Raw genomic sequence first — 20,652 nt, 5'->3', positions numbered from 1 at the left:
AATGTCCGCTGGTAGAGCAGTTTCAGGCTTTCCTCTTGTGCCAGAACTCCATCGGACATTAGTCTCCTTGAGGCCCTTTTGTGGGCTGCCACAGAACTGTGTGGACTGTGCTGAGCCTATCTCAGACCAAGCGAAGGCGTTGCTGAGGAACAGCCAACAGCACCACATCAAAGTTGTGCTTGGAGCCACAAGGGTGGTTGTCACAGGGTCTGTGTGCTCTGGCCATCAGGACGCAGGTGCACTGGCCTTTGTGCAGTAGTCTTTGGGTGACCAGTCCCCATCCGCGATCTCAGTGCTTCCCAGTGCCTGTCATGGAGCTGCCTCACACACATCTCTTTTGGCAGGATACCCCTCTAATTGGAATTCCTTTGAGGGCCTTACCTGTGGATTGCAATGGGACAGGTTCGCTGCGGAACTCCCAACAGGGCCAAGTCCAAGCCTGTGCAACACCAAGGGTAGATGATCCAAATGGTCGAGTATGCTCTGTTCGGCAGGTGTCAGGTTCACGAGGGCTCAAGGCAGGTTTTTGGATGGTCAGCCTCCCACGGTGCCAGGGATACCTTGTCAAATTCTGGTCTTGTCGCTGACCTTGCCTTCATTCTGGTGGTGCAGTGCTCCTTAGGTGATTTGGGTGATGCACCTGGTAAGGATGACCATCTTACCGAATAGTAGTTAGATCAACAGGTGCCGGTGTCCTTCTTGGAGAAGGAATGACTTGAGGGACTTCACAGCCACATGCGTTTCTTGCATGGCGTGTGCAGTTGGCAGCAGGGATGCCATCGATGTGAAGCAGCCGGTGACAGGTGGCAAGACAGTCTTACTGAGGAGCGTGGGGCCTGGATGCAGTTTGCGCTTGCTGGTGGCATACCCACCTGCGGTGCTGTCTCCAGTGACGTCTGCTCACCCCGGTGGCTGGCTTGTGGTGATGGATACCCTCTTGTATGCTGGCACGAGTCCTCAGTCTTCTTGCTCTTCTCCCTTTCTCTTGCGCACCTGTGGTGTTCCGGGTCTTCCATGTGACTGGTCTGTCACACCTTTCTTCTTCAAATCTTCACGACGTGGCATTGTGCCAAGTTCCTCTCCTCTTCCTTTCTTGATGTGGCGTTGCGCCACGGGTCGCATATTGCGCCACATGCACTGTTCACTGGCTTGTGCTGTACCTCAGCTGCTGCAGGTCTTCCGTTGCAGCCTCCAGCAGGCTTAATCCTGTCATTAGGACTTGATCCGTTCTCCTCACAGACCTCTTGCAGGTCTGTTCCCTTCTGGGATCTTCTTGGTGGTCCGCTGCCTGACAGGAGGGTCAACATCTCCTTCTTCGTGTTTCCGCTCGAGGGCATAGCGCTTGCACCGTGAGACTGCGCTGTTGCAGTGCTTGCTCCTGCCTCCGTTTGTCAATCCTCCTGATCTGCTCAACGATGGGCTAGCGGTGGCTGTGGTGTGGCCGGCTGACACACCCTCTTCTCACTGGCATTGTGTCTTGTCCTCTGGGGCTGTCTCCCTGTCTCGAGCTCCTGCCCATGTTGTCAGGTTCTCCGGTGTGTCCCTCTGCGCACCTCTGACATTGAGATCTGTCCTTCTTCCCTGGGCACCCTTTGTTAGTGCCTGGCATGACCATTCAACTGGCCAACGGTGGTGGCCATTCACTGCTGGGTGTGTGCAGTGTTATCTCCCTATTGGTGGCAGCAGAGAGTTACTAGGGGCTGCTCATGCCACGCACATTCTCCTTGTGCCCCACGTGATGCTTGCGACCTTCATAGGCTTTGCTAGGGCAGCTTTGGGCAGCAGCAGTCATGTTGTGTGGGGTTGCACACATCTCTCCCTGTGGCAGTCACTGTCAGCGGGTGCTTGCCTGCTTGACTCCAAATTTCCTTGGTACTGCAGGCCACTTCTTCAGCCCAACACACAATCTCACAGTAAGCACCAATGGCCACTAGGTGATGCTGCAGCTGTTTCTTTCAGTCCTCAGCGGCCGTCTCAATGCTGCCTGCCCTGCTGCTCCTCCCAGGCTTTGTGGAGACAGCTGTGGGCGATGTTGTGCGACCTCAGTAGAGGTTCAGACTAAGTGAGTGTAGTTCTTTTTCCTTTATTTGGAGTGACTGTAGACCATTATCTCTGGGGAAAAATGGCGCTCCAGGCACTTGTTTCTAGTGCCACGCAGGAGGGCAGCTTGTTGCTTGCATAATGTTCTGGCCCAGTCAGGACCAAGGTGTGGTGCTGCAAGGGTCCTCTAGGTTGGCTGTAGCCATGATCTTCGCTCCGCCATTGAGCCATGGCTTTCGCCCAGCTAGGCTACTGTGGGGTGTCCTATCTGCAGCAGCAGTCACGTGGCAACCATGGGCCACATTGGGGCGGAGACTGCAACCAGGAGAGTGAGGTTCGCAATGCATGCGCCTCAAGGAGGCGTGTCTCCCCATTCCACTCAGCCCCGCCAAAGCAGCCGTCCACACGCCGCTCAAGTAGGCCGTGTTTTCAACTGTGACCACGGCAGTCTTATCGAGGCTGTGGGCTGTCTTTTCCTCATGGACTTAAGTCCATTTATTGCAGAGGGCAGGGTTTGGGAGTCCACTCACTTGCGACACTGTCACTGGCCGCTTCTTCGGCTGTCTTGGTGACAGCACGGTCCGCCTCACGGGAGAGGTGCTTTTCCTCCCTCTGTTCGCACCGGAACGCGGCAAGTCAGTCTGTTCCGGTGGGTCGACGAAGCATTGGTCCCAGTGTGACGCAGTGTTGTATGCCGCCGGATGTTCTTTTACCAGCATGCAGCCTCTCAGGGTAACATGTAGGTGCTTTAAGCGCGGGCCGACCTCACTGTCTTTTATCCCTTCACTCACACCTGTCACAGGGCTTTGCTTTTCTCTTCTATCCATGGGCTCACCTCATGCCTCTTGAGTAGTTGGACAGTGCTCCCAGTCCGCTACTGCCTTTCAAGAGTCATGGCAGGTGGGCAGCTGCCGGGCATCAAAACTGAACGGTGCCAAGTAGCTTGCGCGATGACCGTCTTGCTAGCAGCCGGTGCGGGGTGCCTTAACCGCAGGCATCACTTCCCCCTCATGAAACACAACCTAGGCGCTTCCAGTGCACTCGCGGGGTCAGACATGCTCGTCGCCAATGTAGTGTTGGGGGTCCTAGGCCCTTATGCTACTAATAGTGATGACACTGGCACATTGTTAGGGTTCATACAACTGGTAACTGGCCCAGGGCATGTGCGCCCGGCCCCTTTCATTAGCAGGGTCACCTGAATGGTGACACCTTTGATAGATGGGTGTGGGGTGAGTGTGGAAGCCAGCCCTCAGCAGAGTTGCTGGTGGAAACACTAGAATGTGTCCAGCAGGACAGTACAGGAAGGGCCTTCCCCCGGTATGCTAACTTCCTTATGTTCTGTGTTTCAAATCAATTTTATCTGATTAAACCCCTTCTGCCTCCCTTTCTTTTTACGCCAGCTGCGTGGACGGTCTGTTGGAAGCAACACTTGGTCTCTTTTCCTTCTGGCTTTACGGTCTTTGCAGGCTAGCTACGGATCAGATCTTGTGAAGCTCACATGCTTTCTGAGCCTCGGTTCAGCTGGTTCACTGGTGTATCATAAGCAGCAAAAACGCAGTTTGCGAAGACTGCCTCTGGAGAGCGGGGATGTGACTCCTTACCTTTGGCCCCTGAGTCCTCTAATAAGAGAGAGAGAGACGTGCTCTGTACCATCACTTTCCGTATTTTTCTCTAAAAGAAGAATAGCGAGCGCCTCTTGTTTTAGATTTCAATTTAGATGTAAGAGGTTTCCGAAGCTTCACCTATAAAAAAACACACTGGAGGAACTTATAGAACATCAGTTATAAACTGAACAGATTCGATTCAGTTTAACCCAGGGATGGCATTGTGGAGAAGCTGTCGAACGTCTTACTTTCTCTTTGGTCCAGCAGCGGGTCGAATGGGGTTTGGGGTGGGTAAACATAGCAGCACAGGTTCCACTTGGCAGCAAATTGGGTCCATTACATTGGCCAATAAATTGTAGGATTTAAAACACTTTTAAAGGACAGTGACGTTTGGGGGTTCTCCATCCTAACGTGTGCGCTGCTCATTTCCACCCATCTAGCTGCGCTACTCCTAACTTCACACATAACTGGCACAGCATCCGCAACTGTCAGCCACCACAATACAAGCCTAACCAGTTTAGTAGAGACTGCAGCAGGAGCTCCGTTGCACCTAAACACATACATGCGGCAAGTACTGAAACCAGGGCACACATGATGAGGCAAGCAGAACGGATATGCCGGTTCAAGCTTCATTTACGAGCAAGGAGCAGGAATTGATGGGGGAAGACGCTGTGGAAGCTTTCGTCGCGCACAGTTCAGATACAGAACTTACTCAGTAATGCATACACATACAGGCTGGCACCCACGGAGGTACCGCGGCACACACAAGCCAGAAACACAGACACTGAATATCTTTATCTCTCGCTTTTTCCCCCCTAATGCCTTACTTATAGCAGATTCATCACTATCGGCTGTTTCAGCTAGTCTTTGTTTTCGGCAAGCACACAGAGCATAGTGGCACTTGTAGTTTCACTTTGCCCCTTCCAGGGACGGGCTTCTAAGTCTCAGTACCAGTTGAAGAAAAGCCCCTTACAGGGATGAGCATCTAAGTCTCAGTACCAGTTGATGGAAAAACCAAGATTGCATACTTTCTTTACTGCCTGCCTCATCTCGAGAACCAGTACAGTATGGACAGCAGCGCTGCATGGTCTTTCTTACACAGCATTAACAGGCGACACCCACCGTACAAAAACATGTACATCCAAACTAGAACAAGCATTTGCAATGCAATAGGTCTCACATTTTCTTGAGTTAGATCTATTGGCATTGTAAATGCATAACTGGACTTTTCTCGCCGCATAAATAGGTCAGCCCCGCCTCATAATTTCGTCTTTTCCTGCCATATAATTCCAGTGGCCCAGCATTTAACTAAAGCACTTCCATTTAGCTTCTTACTGTATCTTTCAACGTATACAATTATATAAACGTTTATCAGAAATAAACTTTTGGCATTAGGTGCTCAAAACACCATTTCAAAAATATAATTTGGGACGGATTGGAGGGTGAAAGAAAAGAGGGAATCCGGAGCAAAGATGGAGAGGACAAGTGGCATAGTAACTGTACCATGGGCCTTGGAGTAAGAAAGGAAAATGGTTGCAATTTCGGTAGGAAAATACAGCAGTAATTAAAGTTGAGTGAGGTCCATAGGTCTGTGGACCCCAGTGCCACTGCACCTGTTGCTCCATTGATAACTAGGCCTCAGGATAGAACGTGCATGGGGCAGAAAAAGAGAAGCAAAAGGAATACAACAGACAAAAGAAAAAAAGAGAAGAGGTCGCAAAAAAATAAGAAAAAGAAGGGAAAGCAAGTACGAAAAAGGGAAAACACAACTAAGAGAAGAAATAGAGCAAACGTGTGAGACAAAGGAAAAAAGGGAAGGAAGCTAGCGAACAAAAGATAAAGGGGAAAAAATAATGAAAGAAGTGTGAAAAGGAAGCGGAAAATGAATATTAGAGAAAAAAGAGATGGTGAGAGAAACAAGCAGTGGAAGAACCAGAGCATGTATGTTCTGACACATTTTTCACAGACACAGAATGGGGAAACCACTTTGACACGTCGGGTCCCGACAAGTAACTTGTGTCTTCCACATGCAGACAGAAAAAGAAAAGGACTTATACTAAAAACATGAATTGACAGATAAAGATAAGACAAACACCAGAGAAAGGGAGGAAGAAAGATCTAAAAAAAAAATTACAAAAAAGTGAAAGGCTGCATACTGAGTCAAAGGAAAGAGCAAATAAAAAAGACAAAGAAAGAATGAAGGGAAGGAAAAAATAGTAAAAGAACGAACGCCTGATGAAGCAAAAAGAGAGGAACGAAACAAGGAAAGAAAGAGCAAATCTGTTGCGAGTTTGAAAGAGGAGGAAGAAAGAGAAAAATAAAACAAAAAATGTAGAGGAGTAGTAATAAACAGTTGAAAGGAAGAGCAAAACTGTTAACATGTGGATTTTAAGACCTGGAAAGAGAAAAATGGAGGAGAAAGAAAACATTGAGAGTAAACAGAGTAAAGGAAAGAACTGAGTGAGATAGGTGAAACAGCCCCTCGCAAATAAAGATGGTAGCTAAGAATAGATTTAATTGGCTCCGCCACGTCCTCAAACAGAAGTCAGAGTGTGGAACAGCAAGGGCCACTGCAGAACAGCAGAAGGTGCACTAGCACAGTTTATTGTGAACCCCAATATAGCAATATGGTGCTTCAGATTGTGATTTGGGGGTATAGACAGAGCTGTGCCCCAGCCTAGTGCTGGAATAACAGAAAGGCAGGTGGTGAGGAATGAGAAACGGAGCGCTGTGTAATTCCTGCTATTGTAATAATGGGGTGCTGCAGGTTAGGGTTGAGGTGCACTGACAGAGTTGTATGTGGGCTGCAGTATTGGAATGGTAACAGGCACACAAGGTCAGAACTGAGGTATGTTAATGGAGCTATGTGTGGAACCTAGTATTGGATTGCCAGTGTTGCCGAGTGTTAGCCTGGAGGTGCCCTTGTGAAGCTGCCAGTGGGGCCCAGTATGGGAGTGGCATTGCTTCTGAAACACAGAAGCGAGGAGTCCTGAAGGTCGTGTATGTGAGCCTTATTACTAAGAAGAAATGTGCATTGAATGTTAGAATTGGTGGACTCTGGATTCTGGCGGAGCTCTGGTGGGTGGTTCCCATCAACAGTGGTGTTGGATGTTAGACTTGAGGTTCATTGGCTGAGCTTTGTTTTGCAGTAGTGTGCACTGACTGTAAGAACTGAGGAGCTCTTGCAGATGGCGTGTGTGGGGTTCTGGCATGGGCACAGGTGAGGGGCTTGGATTGTGTGAACTGAGGTGCACTGATGCAGCTGCGCCCAAGGTCTCAGTACTGGAGCAACAGTGTGTACTGACTGTAAGAACTGAGGAGCTCTGGCAGACAGTGTGTGTGGGGTTCCTGGCATGGCTGAGGGCTTGGAGTGTGTGAACTGAGGTGCACTGATGGATCTGCACCTGAAGTCCCAGTACTCTTGCAGCAGATTGTACTGACTGCAAGAACTGAGGTGCTCTGGCAGACAGCATGTGTGGGGTTACTGGAACTGGCACAGCTGAGGGCTTGGAGTGTGTGAACTGCGGTGCCTGATGGAACTGCAAGTGGGATCCAAGTATTGAGCAGAAGTGGGCACTGTCTCTAAGGATTGTGGAGCCCTGGTTGAGCTGGGTGCCTAGGCTATAAGCAATTACAAGCGATCCTCCACCCTTGCTCACAGGCAGGCACACTTAGTAAAGAAAGTCCAAACCAAGGAAGGGCGGGAGCCAGGCAGCTGAGATTTTATAGTCTTGTTTACAGCTAAGCTCAGAGGAAGAGTGCTCTGCAAACGAAAAGGGAAGCTTCCCTCGACAGGAGTAGGAAACAAAGTAAAAGAAAAAGTGCCCTACAAACCAGATAAACAGGACAAAGTATACAGTAGTTGGTCCCTGCTCCCACACAGAAGAAGGAGGGACAAAGAGGCATGACTGACAACTGGCAAGCAAGGATTTTTAAATGACACTGAAACTACCAAATGAAGTCTACAGAAGAAGTATACTTAAAAGTATACAAGAGGTTGCACGCTTACGCTCGACTTGGAAAACCCATACCCACACACCTCAAAAAAGCGCACACACACAGTCCCACACAAACTATAGCCACGTTACACGTGCCGTCTTTCTCACCTTATTCCAACTCTAAAAAAAAAAAAAAAAAATGCTATATTGTTATGGCAGTTTGTTGCTAATCTTGAAACGGACGGTCTCCAAATAATGTATAGTTCTGTGCTTGTGGCTTTCCACATATTCTGGGCTGAGTGGCAAAAAAGTGGAGACTAATTCCACACACATCTTATTACATCAAGGTGAGTGTTTGCAGAGCTACACAGTAATGGATTATGTAGTTAATGCATGAAAAAATTGTGCATTTTACTTCTGGTTTCTCCTTTAGCGTTCAACGGTATTTACATTATAATTCAGAATTCCAAATTAAAATAAATAAATAAATGACAGCAAGAAATACTTAAAAGGCTTTACTTTTAACTGTATTGTAAGATTTCTAAAATAGCATTTCCACATCCATTGAGCATTTGCTGTGTAGGATAACCTAATGAGCACCAACTGAATCTGGTTTCCTCCTTATGTCCCTCTTCAGAAAATACAGGTATTCTAAAAAATAAATTCCATGTTCTTTATTAACAAGTAATCACAGTAATACTGTCGCAGTTCAGTAAAAACTATTAGTAAATCAAGAAATGACTTAAACACTGAAAGTAAAAGCGAAGGGCAAGTGAAATGTATTGGAAACCCAAATGCTACCCCACTGTAACAGTGTTATTCAACGATTTAAGTTTTTGCATTCACATACAGGCAAAAACATAATCTTGCAAGATTTGACAACACCTTACTAAAGTAATGTCACAAACCGTATTAAATGCCCACCTTTGATGTGTAATGAACCGACAAGCAGATACATTAAAATTGGTGGTTGGAGGGAGGCGGAGCTTGGTTGTGACAAAGATGGCCAACTTGTGGTTAAGCGCTGAGTTTTCGCAAAGGCCAGATGCTTTTTTACGGCGTCACTGTAGGCCTTAAGACTCATCGGTGACACAAGAAGGCACAAATGATTTTCCAGGCACCCTGATGATTGCTGTGATAGTGGCACTCACCTACAGAACAGACTGGATCCTTTTTCCCAATTGGAGGCTGACTTATAATGACAGAAGGGTTCTCTAATCCATGAACTACTGCGGCATTCTTTCTTCAATTGTGCTTTATTTTTTTACCACTGCTACCTTATGAAATAATGATAAATTAAAGAGATTCAGCAAGTGAATTCTATTTTAGACCTTTTACCAGTAAGGAGACTGCTTTGGTCGCTTGTGTTTCCAATCTTGATTCTTCCTTTTACAAACCCTTTATAGTTTGGAAGCTTAGTCCAATTCAAGCCATATGTTCTCTTTAATGCTTGCTATATTTTCAGATACGCAGGCCTTTATTAAACACAGTATTCACCCACTTTTTTCCAGATCATAGTGGACGATGATGATAGTAAAGTATGGACTTTGTATGATGCTGGGCCCAAATCTGTCCGCTGCCCTATAATTTTCCTGCCCCCAGTCAGTGGAACTGCGGATGTATTTTTCCAGCAGATTTTGGCTCTGACGACGTGGGGTTACCGAGTTATCGCAGTGAGTACGAGTCAACAAAATGTGTTTAATACTGTGATTGGTGTGTTTCCCTAATGCCTGTTCAATATATTAATATCCACAGATCAATTTGAAAATGAAAAGACGGGTAATGAAGTGCACATGGTAGAATTAACGATCTTTCTACACGGTTAGATATTGGTGACAAACGTAGAAACTTAAGTTTGGATCTAAGGAGCTCTTTTGGGAATCCCCAAGCCTAAGGTAGACAAGTAGCTAATCTGAACCTTGTACCACAAACTTAAAAATACACAATCAACAAGTATTGTCCATAGAGTGATGATAATCTAGACGTTTTTAATTGGAGGACCAAAGACAGCCGTTAGGGTCCTCAGGGTAATAATTTCTGTCAAAGTACACACTGATTTTGATGAGGACATTTTTGTTGCTGAGGACTGAGTATTGGGCAGTGAGGAGTTTTCTTTTTTTGATAAACTTTTCCCAATTATTATGGCTTTAATTTGTGCTAGTTTTACTAATAAAATATTTACATGTATTAGTCACCTGTTTTCTCACTTATACTGTCCTTTGCACTACCATGAAGCATATGTTAAAAGAAGGTACTTCATATTTGGGAAAAATGTTTAGCAATTCTATTACATCAGCGCATGAGCACAGTAAATGTGTGACCTCCCAAACATGATGAGTCTTAAAGGTTTTCTTTTTTTCTTTAATGTTTTCCAGAGAAAAATTACAAACTACCTATTTCAGCATCAACATCTGATCAACGAACTAGTTACTTACCTTCGATAACACTTTCTGGTGGATTTTCTATCTGACCCCAGATACCTCACTTTTAGAATAGGCCAAGCGAAAGATTGGATCTAGAAGATTTTTCAGCATAGCCCGTGCGCACCAGATGGTGGCATTGTGCAGCTATGCGTCCACGTCGTTCTGCCCTGGAAGTTACAGCTACATATAAGCACCACCAAAGTGCCCTGACATCCCTTACTTTCTTGACACTGTTCGCACACTCATGCACGGATCACAAAGCCAAGTTTCTGTGCCACTGTGCAGATCTCGAGTTTGCAACCTTTTTAGATGAAAAAAGGTTGTTCCACAGAACAGGGAGTGGGAGGGTGATGAGGAATCTTTGGTTGGGTACTGCATCCACCAAAAAGAGCATTACCTAGGGTAAGTAACTTGTTCTTCTGATGGATACTTCTAACCTCAGAGGTCTCATGTTTTGAATTGATACCAAAGAAGTACCTTCCTCGGTGAGGGTTCTGGGGAATGACTGTTCAAAATGACTTACAGGACTGAACAGCGAAAATGTCCTTTTCGTCTGACCTGGCTTTGAAGGCAGTAATGCTTGGTTAATGTCTGCACTTATTCCCACATGTGGTCTGACAAATATTAAGGACAAGCACTCCACCTTACAATGCAGCAGTGGCAGCCTTAGCCAGAGGCTTCTTGGCTAGTGCGTAGTAGATCCTAATACAGAGGATTATCCATCTAGACCAAGTCCTTTTCTGCACTCCCTTGTCTTTCTTTGCTCCTGAGATCCCCAGAAAGAGACCATTGCCCACCTGATGATTTTTGCTATGATCGATGTAAAAAAACAGTGCTCTTTTGGGGTCAAAACAATGAAGCCTCTCCTCCTCCAAGGGATTAGATACAGCCAAGAACACTGGTGGTGCAAGGAACTGTCCCATTTGAAAGGGAGTCACCGCCTTTAGTAGAAAGGCTGCTCTAGTCCTCAGCACCAGTTTGTCCTAGAAGAAGGTGGTGTAGGGTGGCTTGAATGAAAGGGCCTCAAGCTCACTCAAGCAACACGTTGTAACTATTTTGATGAGAAAGACGGTCTTCAGAGTCGGGCTATGCAGCTGGCGGTTGTGCATAAGCTCAAAGGGTTGCACATAAGAAAGTTTAACGACCAAAATAAGATCCCGCTGTGATAGAAAGCCCACTAGACACCAGGGATTACTTTTTTGTTTTTTATTTGTATTGACGTGGGCTGCCCAGCATGGGCATGCCCCCTCTCCGCACACACACACAAAAATGGAAACTGTCTCTCTGCTCCCCGGGGGGCATATAGAGACAATTACCCCATATACCCCTGGGGTAGGGGGTAGAAAGCCCACTAGGCACCAGCGGTTATCTTTTTTTTTTTTGTAGGGATGGGGGATGTCCGGCATCAGCATGCCTTCACTCCCTCAAAAATGGGCAAATGGTCCTGCTTTGCTGCAGACTAAAGCATTTCATCTGAAGTTTTTGGTTTTGGCTTGTGTAGGCTTCCACCTTTTAAAAACCAACTAGCCCCAGATATTTCTGAAAAGTAGACATCTGGGGGAGTTCGGGGTGGTGTGCTTCATAATCACCCAACACCATTTTCTTACCCACAATGACCTGCAAACCTCAAATGGTGACTAAAAAACACATTCTGTGTCAGGACCGGAGGCGAGGATTATGCATTTCTTTCTTCACTTTAATAAAACAGCATTTTCAAAGCTATAAAAGAAAAAACACATAACGTCAGAACTACAAGTCCCATGGTTCTCACGTGACGTCCCTTCCCGTTCCCTATATATCCCCACTACCAGGAGGGTCTAGCAGATGTAGAAGTATATAGCTTTTGTGACTCCACCGTGGTGATGAGAAGCTACAAGTGAAAAGGTTGTCACAAATGCCTGTTTTTTCCTACTAATTTTCTGTATTTTCTTTTTTGTTTCAACACTTGGTTTCTTTGAGAAAACCTTGAAGGATCTACACTAATGACCCCTTGCTGAATTCAGAATTGTGTCTAGATTTCAGAAATGTATCTCTCTCCAGGATCCATTATGGGTTTCACACCCCTTTCCTCCACAAACTAGAAGGAAGTTGAAATCACAAAAAATAGGGAAAATGGGCTATCTCCCAGTAGAATACCAAAACAGTGTTAAAAAATGTGGTTTTCTGAATCAAGTCTGCCTATTCCTGAAAGCTGGGATGATGGTGATTTTAGCAACGCAAACCTTTTGTTGATACAATTTGCAGGGAAAAAAAACACTTTCTTCTGAAGCACTTTTTCACATTTTCCCCCCAAAAAACAAAATTAAGTTATATTTTGACTAATTTCATAGTTCTCTCCAGGGGAATCCACAATCCCTGGGTACCTTTAGAATCCCTATGATGTTTGAAAAATAGGACGTAAATTTGGCGTGGATAACTTATGTGGACAAAAAGTTATAGGGGGCCTAAGTGTGAAGTACCACGAATAGCCAAAACAATGCTTAGAACGGGGGGAGGCCTAGCAGCAAAGGGGTGAAAAGCCTGACAGGGTTGCCAAATAATCACTAACAATGCCCGCTGCAAGCACTTGCTGAGCCAAACATAAAACAAATAGTAATACATGAGACAGTTTGTCATGCAACAGGTCTGTATTATGGGTGCCACACCAAGCCACAAAGTTATCCCAACGTCCAGTGTAAACATACTTTGTCGAAGGGCACCTTGCCTTAAGGATGACATCCACTCCTTCATGAGGAAGATCAAATGCAGGCAACTGCTGCAGCTACATCTCCATGCATGGAGGTGTATACTGCACAGGCCTGGATGTAAGACTTACTGCTGTCATTGTGAATGGAGGGCAGATACTTATGCCAAAAGTCAGTTAGCTCAATCTCTTGGCCCAGTCTGGAACCACCAGGATGACTTGGGCCTGGTCGTTCTTGATCTTATTTAGAACTCTGGCTATAAGACCAGCAGAAAATCATATAGGATTCCTGTGCCCCATTCTAGTTTGAATGCATCTCCAAGAAAGAGCCTTCTTGGGAACTCCTGCACACAGAAGTGGTGACATTGCACATTCTCAGCGGTAGCAAAAAGATCAAGGCAAAGGCTCTTCCTGTTGCTGGAAGACGTCCTTTGCCACCTCTGGCGCCAGGTGAATTTGTCCACCATGGCAAAGTTTACAGGTCCTGCCAGGTGGTGCACAGTCAGGGAAATGCCCTGTTGATTCAGTATGTAACAGCAGTGCAGAACCTCCTGGCACAGGGCTCAGAACACCACTCCACCTTGTTTGTTACAAAACCGCATGGCGGTGTTATAGTGCATGAGAACCTTCCCTTGATGAATAGGAATAAGGCCTTCAATGCCAAGGGGCGGGAATATAGAAATGGGTGTTCTGCACTTCCAAAACTACCATCCAGTATCCAGATTCCACAGAGATAGAACATTGGCCAGCATGAGCATCTGGAATTTGTCCTTCCTCAGGAAGAAATTGAGAGGTCAAAGATATAAAAATATGACTAAGGTGTCTTCCCTATTTTGGCACTAGGAAATAGTGGGTGTAACATCCAATTCCAATGTCTGAAGCCGAGACTGTTTCTGTGTCTCCTGTCGCCAAAAGAGCGTGAACCTTCAGCATCAAAATGTACATGTACTCCTCTTAAGGATGTTATGATGTAGGTGGAAGTTGTGGGAGGGTTGGAAAGGAATAACAGTGTGTAGTCCCATTGAACTATATGTAGGATCCATCTTTCGGACTCTATGGCCTGCCAGCTGTGGAGAAAATTACAGCTTCTGCCTCCCATAGGGCGGTCATGTTCTGCTGAGGACAAATTAAAGGGCCTGGAGGCTGCTGTAGGAGGGGCAGGGGACCAGGAGGTCCGCTGTCCCTTTGGGTCTGGACCCGGTCTATTGGATTACTCTCTCTGACACCAAAAGAACTGTGATACCTGTTGCTGGGGTAATAGGCATTGACATTGCCTGTATGTGAAACCCCTGGTGATGCCTCAAAAGGGGCTGAACTGTTGGGGATAGTGCCTTGCTGATGTGGAGACCCAGGGAGCACACACCGCTTTTTTAAAGCACTCCAGGACAAAATAGGCCTTTTTGCCAGATATGCGAGACCAGTCAAAAGGCCAGTCATGAGTGATGCCTTGGCATCACCAAATAATTTTGAGGATCTCATCTATGCTTGGCACTGGAACACCACACTAGTCAGTCATGTCCATACCTGACCTTCCAACATTTTTGGCTGCATCCTGGTCCCCCCGGAATGGTCTGCGCCACATGGTCACTGAACTCTTCCAGGACTGCTGGTAAGATCTCCGTGATCATGTTCCATAAGGTTTGCGAGTGCCTACCAGCTGGCATTGACTAACCAAAGGAGGAGGCTAGCCAAGTAAAATGCTTGTTTCCCTAATGCTTCAGTTCTTTTCAGCTCTATCTGGGGGGGGGGGGTTCATAGTGAATGAGTTTGGATTAATCCTGCTTGTGGAAGCCTGGAATTTTAGGCTTCTAGGAGCAGAGTGTTGCATCAAAAAGGCAGTGCCACCCAGAGAAGGTCTTATTGCATTATGCTGCCTGTTTTATTAGCAGGTGGGCAGAAACAAGATTTTGCCCAAGTGCCCATGAGAGTGTCAGTAAGGGCTTCATTGAATGGCAGCAAGGGCTCAAATGAGATCTGCCCAGGCTGCAAACATTTTGTGAGGACATTAGGTTTCAACTCCATGGATGGCAGTTGTAAGTCTGGTGCTTCAGGTACTCATATAATGACCACAGCATGTTATGCTGTCTGTTCCACTGAAGGACCAGCTGTGGAACCCAACACCATGTTCGGTGAAGTGTCCAACTCTCTGAACTCTTGTAGTTCCAAATAGAAATTGGCATCCTGTTCTGGGGGAAATTCATGCTCTGCAGGGTGGCTTATAGTCAAAGGTGCTGTTTTGTCTGAATCGGTGTGAACTTGGTCTGGTTTCGTCCAGACTGTTCCAGTACCCAACCTTGGTAGAGCTAGATCCAGTTCGGGGGTTGACAAGTCTAAGTCCTCCTCCAGTATCGGCAGTGTCTGAGCTGGCGTTGATGTGGCAGGAATGAGTGTGAGCTGTGTTCCTAGGCTTGGAGTCTGTTGGTGAGTTAGAAATGAACTCAAAATGAGTCCAAAAAACCCAAATGGAGGACAGATCTACCAGTGGTAAGCCAGATGATGGCCTTCACAGATCCACACAGTGTGCAGGAGGGAGACATACATGGCTTCTTTGAAAGCCTCAAACTGCTCCGACACCACTCATGGCTCAGGAAATTTGGGGTTAATCAGATCTGCTATTTGGCGGGGGCCCTGCGAGTGGGATTGAGGGGCATCTTGACAACTTCTCAGAGTGCGAATTTTGAGACTGGGACCAGTCTCACATGGCCTTCTTACATTCCTTCTTGGATTTCCACTTACCAAAAGACTTGAACCATGATGAAGACCGGTCATCGTAGCACCCAGAGAGTGGGAACAGATTAATACTCGCAACTTGGAGCAGGGCTTACATGACTTCCTGTGGTGTTTTGTGACATACAACTTGGCTTTGCAATCCTGGTTTGCCTTTGGGTGCATCAGAGCGCACACTTCGTACAACTTGAAATCATGGCCTGAACCTAAACACAGTAGACACACCTTCTGGCGATCTGTCATAGAGATCTGTTTACAAAAGTCTGAACACGTATCATCCATATGCGGTTCTGGTACTTATAAAGGTTGCATAGAGAGTTGTCACACGGTCCACCTCGGTGGGCATATTCCTTGTAAAAAGTGTTTCTGGAGAGTTCCCTTGGTGTGTATCTGGGTTATACAGGATCTCAGCCGCGTTAGGAGGGGGGTGGAGCCGGGTGAGGATCGGTAACAGGCAAGGTATAGAAGGAAAGAGAAGAAAAAGATAAAAAAACAGAGGATCTAGAAATAGAGCTTAACATAGAGGAAGCACCAGGCAGCCATAGGGTGGCTTTTACCCCAAAATGTTGCCTTCTCCCCTCCTGTTTTGCCGAATTCCTTTTGTTGGCCTTAAGACTCTATGCACTTTTTAACACTACTAACCTGTGCTAAATGTGCTTGTGGTCACTCCTTAGAACATGGTAAATTTGGCTTACACATGATTACCATATTTAGTTTACTTATAAGTACTTAGTAAAGTGGTATACCATATCCCCATGGCTGGTAAATTAAATGCTACTAGTGAGCCTGCAGCACATGCTGTGCCACCCACTTAAGTGGCCCCTTACAATATGCCACGACTTTAAAAAATAAACCTTTTGCCAATCCTAAAATCTCCTTTTTAGGTTGAGCGTTCAAGCGCTTTGACCTGTTATAAGTATTGTGGGCTTTTAACCACGCCCATCACTTTAATTTTTTCGTAGGCATGCCTTTCAAAAATCCCTTGTTGTCACTGGTAATTGCTTTACATTTGTCACGCTTTGGGGCGGTTTTGTTACCGCCTTGCAGACTGACCATATAACATGTATAATTGCATGATTGCCGATATACTTCAGCGTGGGCAAACTGTTTTTTTTTCTTTTGTCTCTTTGTCTCTTCCCAGTGTGCTACATGGCAGCCATGGCCCTCACAGCGGCAAGAGTTCAAATTCGATCAGCAGTATTGGAGTGGTGGTCACATTGTTCACACTGTTACCTTATCAGAGTCATTTTATTTGGCTCTCTCCTTCAAGCTCCATAGCTTTCCCAAAAACACTTATAATTGGTAAATACTTAACTAAAAAACACAGAAATCCGCAACGGGCTCTCTAGGCACAACAGGAGAGCCGATACTACAATGTTCACTGTACTCGGGAAAAGTCACCCCATAATGTTTTACAAGCATCCTTTTTCAAAACAGTTTAGCACATAACTAAGCTTGTGGTGGTCCTAGGACAATGGGACCACCACCAAAACGTTCAGCATGACACTCTTTAGGTCATCTCTGGGTCCCCACAGTAAGTTAGTGGGGACCTCAACATAACTCCTCCCATTATTCAGTCTCTTTTTAAACTCTCTTATGGCTGGAACTTTTGTTTTACAGCTTGGAGTAGTTTGTGTTCCAAGACCCTTAGTATTGCAGCAGGCCTGCTAGGCCAGAAAATATGTAAGGCACTATGGGGCTAAATATATGGTTCCACTACATTACTTTGTGCCATTCTAATTTCATGTGGTTATACCCTCTAGGGGTTAATTAAATGGATACATGAACATGTTTCAAACAAATGATATTTTTAGTGTGCTCTCCTCTAAGGGCTGCTCTGAGCATTAAAGTCCGCATACTACAGTATTTGCTGTACTCGGTCATCCCATAATGCTTTGCAGGGCATTCTTTTACGAAACATTTTTGCTCATAACTCTGCCTGCTGTAGTCCTAGGACAATGGAACCACCTTCAGATGTTCACCGCAGCCTTCTCTTTCTGTGTAGATCATCTCTGGGTTCAAACACCAGGTTAGTGGGGACCCCAAAATAATATCCCCTCCCTCCATTCAGTGTCTTTTTAACCTCTCTCATGGCTGGAACTTTTGTTTTACAGCTGTGAGTAGTTTGTGTTTTAAGAGTCTTGTTTGTAATATCATTGCAGTAGGCCTGTTAGCCCTGAAAATGTGTAATGCACTACACCCTCTAGGGGCTAAATATATGGCTACACTACAATACTTTCAGTTATTTTCTTCTCACATGGTTATGTCCTCTAGGGGCTAACTATATGGTATCATGACCAGTTTTCCTACGAATGCTGTTTTCATTGTGGCGTTCTTTAGGGACTGTTTTGAGCATTACAGTCTAATGTCAAACGTTTATTTCTGATCAAAGATTTTATTGGGTTTCTATGATAATTGTATTTGTTTTGTTAATCATCATTGCAATTATGACCATGATTGAGGCCAACTTAACATTCTTATTACACTATGACTGTTTGAACACTCTTGATATTTTTGGGTGACCCTTCTAGTTTATTTCTCTCATTACTCCTCCGTGGCTGTCTTGTTTTGGGAATTGTGTTACCAAGCCAGCCAACAACTCTGGTCGTGGGATGGTGAAAGTGGTATTTTACTGGAATTATCATGGCAGATTTAAATTACAATGCGATAGAGGAAGAAGATAAATGGAAATGCTTTAGTTATATGCAGGGCCACTGGAATTATGTGACCAATGTATGTATTTACAACACTGATAGCTCTAAATCAAGCAAATGTGAGACGTATTACTTTGCAAATGCTTGTTAATACATATATCACCCCTGGTGTAGGCCTTAAAGAGCCCATGGGGCAGAGTGCATTGTATTTAAAAAGTTAGACATGTACTTCTAAGTCCTCACATTTGTTGTTCTCTACTGCTGACGTCTCTCGTAGGATAACATTGGGTAATCCTAAAACATTTAATAAGTGATAACGTTTGTTTGGGAATGTGTAGGGTTGTCTGATTTGGTGTCTTAAGGAATTCTGAAAATGCCACTTTTAGAAAGTCGGCATTTTCTTGTCCTAACCATTTGGTTCTTGCAGTCTGTATCCTGCATCACATGACGTGGTTTAGTTAGCAGTTGTCCTTTGTGTATTACTCCCAGACAGTCACACAAGGAGAGGTGAAGCTGTGCACAGCCCCATTTCCATTTCAAAGGAGCTTCTTCAGCACACACAAAAAACTTCACACTAGCCTTTTGTGCCTCCAGACCCAGTAAGGCCTGGGCAGGGAGACAGGTAATGCCAGTATCATCTGTGCAGGTAAACTCTCTAGATGTTTCTTTCACTTCAAAACTGGCACCAGGTATAAAAATATGACCCTCAGGCCCACTCTTCAGTTTACTCCTGGACCGTTCGAGGACTCTGAGGACTGCCTGTTTTCCTATGGCCTTCTGTGTACTTTAGATGACTACCCTGCTGCTCCAAGAGGACTTCCCTACTACCTGAAGCCTGCCCTGTGCCCTCAGAGGACTGCCCTGCTGCTTCAGACCTGCTTTTCTGTTTGAACCCAGGCCCACCAGAATAACTCCAATGACTAGTTTCGTGGCCTCCTGTTAAGAGTTCCAGGGATACAACAAGCTCCAACAACTTTCCAAGTGGTGTCCCTGCAGTCCTGGGCCTTGGAAGTGGTGCTAAAACAGCCAAAATCCCACACTTGGGACTTAGAAAATGTTCTGCCAAAAAGTGCTCTGAGAACTGAGACAAGACCTTGCAGATCCACTACGTTCTTCTCTGCAGTAACAAATCCTTTTCCGCTGCTCCTCTCTGGAAGGGTATCCGACCTCATGGCCTTGTCAGATACAACATGCAGTTTCGTCTTGCGGGAGATCTTTGACCTCCCAAAAAAAGACTGAGCAAAGACATAATCACTGCAACTTTGTCCAGCGGTTACCTGATGACAATGCCTCCTCCTCTGACACTGATGGCTGCCTGCCCTGCTGAACTTTACCTTCTCAGACATTTTTCTGTGAAATTTCTTCTAAATCCAAAGGTGAGCAGAAACAGGACCCAATCCACCTTGTGTATCTGAACCACTTTACATTGCGGTCAGCCATAACGTTCGACTTTGACCCGATCTTGCACCACTAGATGTCTGCGGCTGGCTCTTCGATCTTTTAAGGAGTTAGATTGCACTAAAATCTTTCAAAAGTCATAACTCTGGTTCTTCTGATTGGATTTTTGCTGTTTTGGTGTCAAATAATTTATTAAAATGTATTCTATTTTTCTAATTCAATGCGGGATTTTTCTTATGTTGTGTTTTCACTTTTACTGTTTGAATGGTGCATAAATACTTTACACATTGCCTCTAAGTTAAGCTCTGACTGCTTTTGTGCCAAGCCACCAGAGGGTTAGGCACAGGTTAATTTAGTGAGTAGTGAGTTTTTGTGGTTCACTCTGACAAGGTTTGTGGCTGTTGCTTAAGTAGGATTTCACCACCCTCAAACAACCCAATTTCTCCCAAGTGCTGACTCCACTATTTTCTAACAGTCTTACTTAATGGTGCCAATCTTCTGAATGAGGCTATGCTTGCTACACAATGCCAAGAATGCAAAATTGTACGATACCAAAAAATGTCTGCGGTGAATTAGAAATGTGTGTAACTTAGCAGGCATACGAGGACTTTTGTGGTCTGCAGGCTGCGAAATGAACAACATAACAATTCAGCATGAACATTAGGATTTTCAACACAAGTAATGGTGTCAAGGCACAGAAACAAGTAAGCTTACTTTCCCAGCCCCCTTTTTTGCTGGGAGTCAAAACCCCTTACACACAATTCAATTGCATACAGTCAAATTATTTTTGTCTTAATTTCTTTCTCTGGAGATGGTGACTGGCAGAATTTCTGATGCAGGGTCTACGTAGCCAAAGTAATAGATCCATGCCCACTGCTGGGGCAGATAAAATTATTAGATCCTTCTTGATGTAGATGTTTGTGAAACATTATGCCAGCTGGAAGTTGAAAGTCATAAAAACACTATTCAAAGATTATGGTCTCTACAGTACTAACTTTTGCCCATGAAGACACTTTGGTTGCCTGCTTTAAGATGTTAACAAACCATTCCCTGTTCTGATCGTAATTTGAGTAACATTTGGGCCTGTTATGGCAAAGGGGATTGTTGAACTTTTCAAGTCCTTGGAAAAATGGGGGGGAGATGCTGGCACATTCTGGCAGTCTGCCCTTGATGGGGCACATTACA

General features: G+C 45.3%; 1 protein-coding gene across 1 annotated transcript in view; it reads left to right on the top strand.

The window, feature by feature from the left end:
• The window catches only part of SPG21 (SPG21 abhydrolase domain containing, maspardin), a 278,589-nt gene that overhangs the window by 87,323 nt on the left and 170,614 nt on the right, over positions 1–20,652 (top strand). Inside the window, exon 3 of the mRNA XM_069222818.1 lies at positions 9,094–9,255. Coding sequence (XP_069078919.1) covers positions 9,094–9,255 — 162 coding nt within the window. The remainder of the gene's footprint in view (positions 1–9,093; positions 9,256–20,652) is intronic.

The sequence above is a fragment of the Pleurodeles waltl genome, chromosome 3_1, assembly GCF_031143425.1.
Source record: "Pleurodeles waltl isolate 20211129_DDA chromosome 3_1, aPleWal1.hap1.20221129, whole genome shotgun sequence".
Taxonomy (NCBI): Eukaryota; Metazoa; Chordata; class Amphibia; order Caudata; family Salamandridae; genus Pleurodeles; species Pleurodeles waltl.
The sequence above is the reverse complement of the archived record's forward strand: the minus strand, read 5'-3'. Positions and strand labels throughout refer to the sequence as shown.